The sequence below is a fragment of the Quercus suber genome, unplaced genomic scaffold (assembly GCF_002906115.3).
Source record: "Quercus suber isolate HL8 unplaced genomic scaffold, Cork oak 2.0 scaffold_35, whole genome shotgun sequence".
In the NCBI taxonomy this organism is placed as follows: domain Eukaryota; kingdom Viridiplantae; phylum Streptophyta; class Magnoliopsida; order Fagales; family Fagaceae; genus Quercus; species Quercus suber.
The window spans coordinates 479,092-483,167 of record NW_027069500.1 but is presented as its reverse complement, the minus strand read 5'-3'; the positions used below and the strand labels follow the sequence as shown (position 1 = coordinate 483,167).

Sequence of the window (4,076 nt, the reverse complement as noted above, 5' to 3'; positions counted from 1 at the left end):
ATCTACAACCTAAAAAAGCCAAGACCCCATACTCATATCCACTCAATAAATGAATAAATGAATTCATTTAGGACTTGGAACTTGCTCACCCAGTGAAACTTCCACTTGCTAAGAATGTGCTGCTAGAGAATCGATGTTGAATTCCAATAGCTAATGTCACATCATTTGGAGGTTTATCTTAATTTTTATTTATTTTTAATTAAAAAAATTGGTAGCTTTTCCATACATCACACGGGTTAGCGACTAGTTATATATAAAACCGAAACCTCTAAAACTCCCACGATTTTTCACGTCAGCATAATATTTAAGTAAAATTATCATTTTATTTAATTTTTGTTTGGTCCAAACTTAACAATGAGTGAAACTCTATCTTTCTAACAAATCCAAATTAAATTCAAACTCATCATTAGCATTAATATTTAAATAAAATTATCATTTTATTTAAATAAAATTATTTTTGTTTAGTCCAAATTTAATAAGGATTGAAACTCTATCTCTCTAACAAGTCTAACTTAAACTCAAACTCATCATTATCATATATATATATATATATAGAGAATCGAAAACTCTCACAATTTCCACATCGACACAATATTTAAATAAAATTATCATTTTATTTAAATAAAATTATTTTTATTTAGTCCAAACTTAACAAAGAATGAAACTCTATCTCTGTAACAAGTCCAACTAAAACACAAAATCATAATTATCATTTTTTTTAAATTATTTGAATAAAATTATTTTTGTTTAATCCAAACTTAACAAGGAGTGAAACTCTATCTCTGTAACAAGTCCAACTAAAACTTAAACTCATCATTATCATTTTTTTAAAACAAAATTATTAATATTTAATCCAAACTTAACAATGAGTGAAACTCTATATTTCTAACAAGTCAAACTTTAACTCAAACTCAAACATTGATAATTTATCTCCAAATTTGCGAAATCATGAACACTATAAAAGTAAAGCAAACCCCAATATATATATTTTTTAAAGCCAAGTAGAGGTATGAGCTCTTCTTATGTTATTTTCTTCTCCTCTATTTTGTTAAAAAAAATTATTTTATGGTTTTTCATGTATTTTTTAAAAAGTAATTTTCGTAAATGAACCACCAAACTCTCTCTAGACGTTTTTTATGAGATCAAAAAGCTTGCAGTTATTGAAATTATTCTTTTGAATGTAACTCATCTTTCTCTTATATTTCTCTATTGTTTAGTCATATATATTTTGTTTTGTTTCAATAATTTCTAAGTAGTGAATCATCTGATTATTTAATATATTTTGGTATTTCAGAAGTTTTAATATCTAAATATTTTTTTTATTTTTTTTTGCTGTATCTGAAACTATCTGACAAATTTTTTATAAACCATTGTAAGTTCAAGCAATGTCTTCTTTATCAAATTGTGACACAAATTAAAGTCATACAAAAGCAAATTATGCAATGATGTAATTTCTTAAATTTTTATAAAATTATTTTAATTTACCTCACAAATAGGTAGGTCCATGTGCATTGCACGGGTTAGTGACTAGTTGTTGTTGTTGTTATTATTATTATTATAATATAATGATGCACATAGAAATTTAATTATGAGATTTTTCTAATAGTTGTTTATTTGATAATCCTTTTGGGTAGAAAAATTTGTAGTTTCTACATAGAAAATAATCTTAATAGATTATCAATAACAAATTGTTTTCTAATTAATCAAATTAATCATTGTTAAGCGACGATTGATATGACATTTTATTTGTTTGCAAAGCATCATCATATGGATATGTTTTGATTTAGTATATTTTTATGGATATATTGAGATAAGCATTGTATTCAAGAAGAGAAATCATGATCATACTTTGTATACTTCAAGCGAGATTAACTGATTTGGGATTAAGGATAACATTAAAATAGATGGCTACAGCCTACAAGTTGAAATTTTGAACGGTGGGAAAACTGTTTTTCTCATTACTGTATTTTCTAACTATTATAATTGGAAAAACTTAATACACACTATATTCTATCACTAGCAAATTGGCTCATAATATGAGTAGAAGAAAATTTTAATATTAAAAGAATGTATAGTGTGTAGTATAACTTGCCCCACCTCCTTAAAAGTTACCGTGACTTTTGAGTGGAGTTGTGGTGTGCTTTTATGTTAGAACTCTTTTCTCTTTCCCTTGTGTGTGTGTGTGTGTGTGTGTGTGTGTGTTTTTTTTCTTTAAGGTAATTATCTCACATTGCTTAAGAAAATATGTTGTGTGTAGTATAACTTACCCCATCATAATAGGCTTGGGTGTGCTAATGTTAAGTTTATTGGAGTTGGAAATTTGTTGGACAGGATTAAAACCATTAGGATTCCTTATGAACTAGTGTGGGAAATTTGTTAGGAAAATTGGGTCTAGGTAATAATATATGGAGAATAAAAAAAATTGGCAAAAATGCAAAATCAACCCTCTAACTTTTATCTTTTTCATTTCAGTCCTCTAACTTTCAATTTTGTCAATTCAGTCCTCTAACTTTCAATTTTTGTCTATTCAAAGCTCCGTTACAAATATGTTACTGCGGCCCTTTAAAAAAAAAAAAAAAAAAAAACATTAAGGGGAATGTCATTCCCCTTCCCCTGAATCAAAACAAAGCAAAACCTTGAATAAGAGTGCTGTGCTCAGTGCCGCCGTGTTCACTCTGTAGCCTTGACTGTACAGATTTCCTTACCCACAAGCACCACCTAATTAAAACAAGAAAAAACTGTTACTGTTTTTGTTTCATTCTAACGTAGGTTCATGCTAAACTTGAGAAATTACACATGTAAATGTAAAGTTGCCAAACAGAGTAATGAAAATGTTGGTGGTAAAAATGAATTAATGGGGTTTGTCTTGCATGTTTGAGCAAGTGGGATTTGTGCAGAAAATGAAGAAATGAAAAGTACTAGCAAGTAAAAAGTAAAATGCAGAGTGTATTTTTGGACAGAGTACCCCTAGTTCCAGAGGCTTGCCAAATTAGGTTGTGCTTGTGGGTACGGAAATCTGTACAGCCAAGGCTAAGGAGTGAACACGGCGGCACTGAGCACAGCACTCTTATTCAAGGTTTTGCTTTGTTTTGATTCAGGGGAAGGGGAGCGACAATGTCATTCCCCTTAATGTTTTTTCTTTTTCTTTTTTCTTTTTCTTTTTTTCTCTTTTTTTTTTTTTTATAATTCAAAAAAAAAAAAAATACCACAAGCAAAATGGCGTTGTTTTAGTGGGTTTAACGGCAACAATAACAGATTTGTAACGGAGCCTTAAATTGACAAAAATTGAAAGTCAGAGAACTGAAATGAAAAAATGTGAAAGTTAGAGAGTCAGTTTTGTATTTTTACCAAAAAAATTAGAACAAAATTTAGCTACAAAATCATTTGTAGCATAAGGCTACAAACTGCTCTAATAAACTGACATATGTAAAAAATGGCAACTTAAGTAAACTTAACCCAACTAACCCTAGTTAACTACATCACCTATTAAGAAAATAAAAAATAAAAACTAAACACATATACGTATTCTCTCTTTCTCCTCGGCTTCTCACCACTGGTCACCCCCTAATTGCCATCTACACTTACCATGTGACTCTCTCTCTCTCTTATTCCATTTTGCATTTATATTTCAATGCCCACCAACTGTTTTGAAACAATGTCTAAATCAACATGCTTTTATTTTTCACCGTTGTTATTGATTGAAATCCTTTTCAAAGGTGATTATGACTTTGTTAGCATCATGGTGGGTTAACCACTGAATCTATCTTTATTAATCCTAATTTTATTTATATTTTTTCTTTGGTTTAGTAAATGAATGAATATTGGCATCAGTGGTGTTGTATCAATGCAGATTTTTTACTTTTATAGTGGAAACATATAAAAGGGATATGTTTAAAAATTAGTAATAAGCTAGGTTTTGATAATATATACTCCAAATTATTCTGGCTCAGGTACAAATAATTGATATTGTGGCTCACTGAACTTTTAATTGATAAACATTGCTTGCATTGAATACTAAAGCCTCAATGATGATTTGTTATTTTGTATACATAACGAGGAAGTATTAATTGCAATTT

The 4,076-nt window shown here is 28.9% G+C and overlaps 1 protein-coding gene across 1 annotated transcript in view; it reads right to left on the bottom strand.

Annotated features, from left to right (window-relative positions):
- The window catches only part of LOC111988203 (cyanogenic beta-glucosidase-like), a 25,034-nt gene extending 23,528 nt beyond the window's left edge, over positions 1-1,506 (bottom strand). The window contains exon 1 of the mRNA XM_065770742.1: positions 1,486-1,506. Coding sequence (XP_065626814.1) covers positions 1,486-1,506 — 21 coding nt within the window. The remainder of the gene's footprint in view (positions 1-1,485) is intronic.
- Between the last annotated feature and the right edge of the window lie 2,570 nt (positions 1,507-4,076).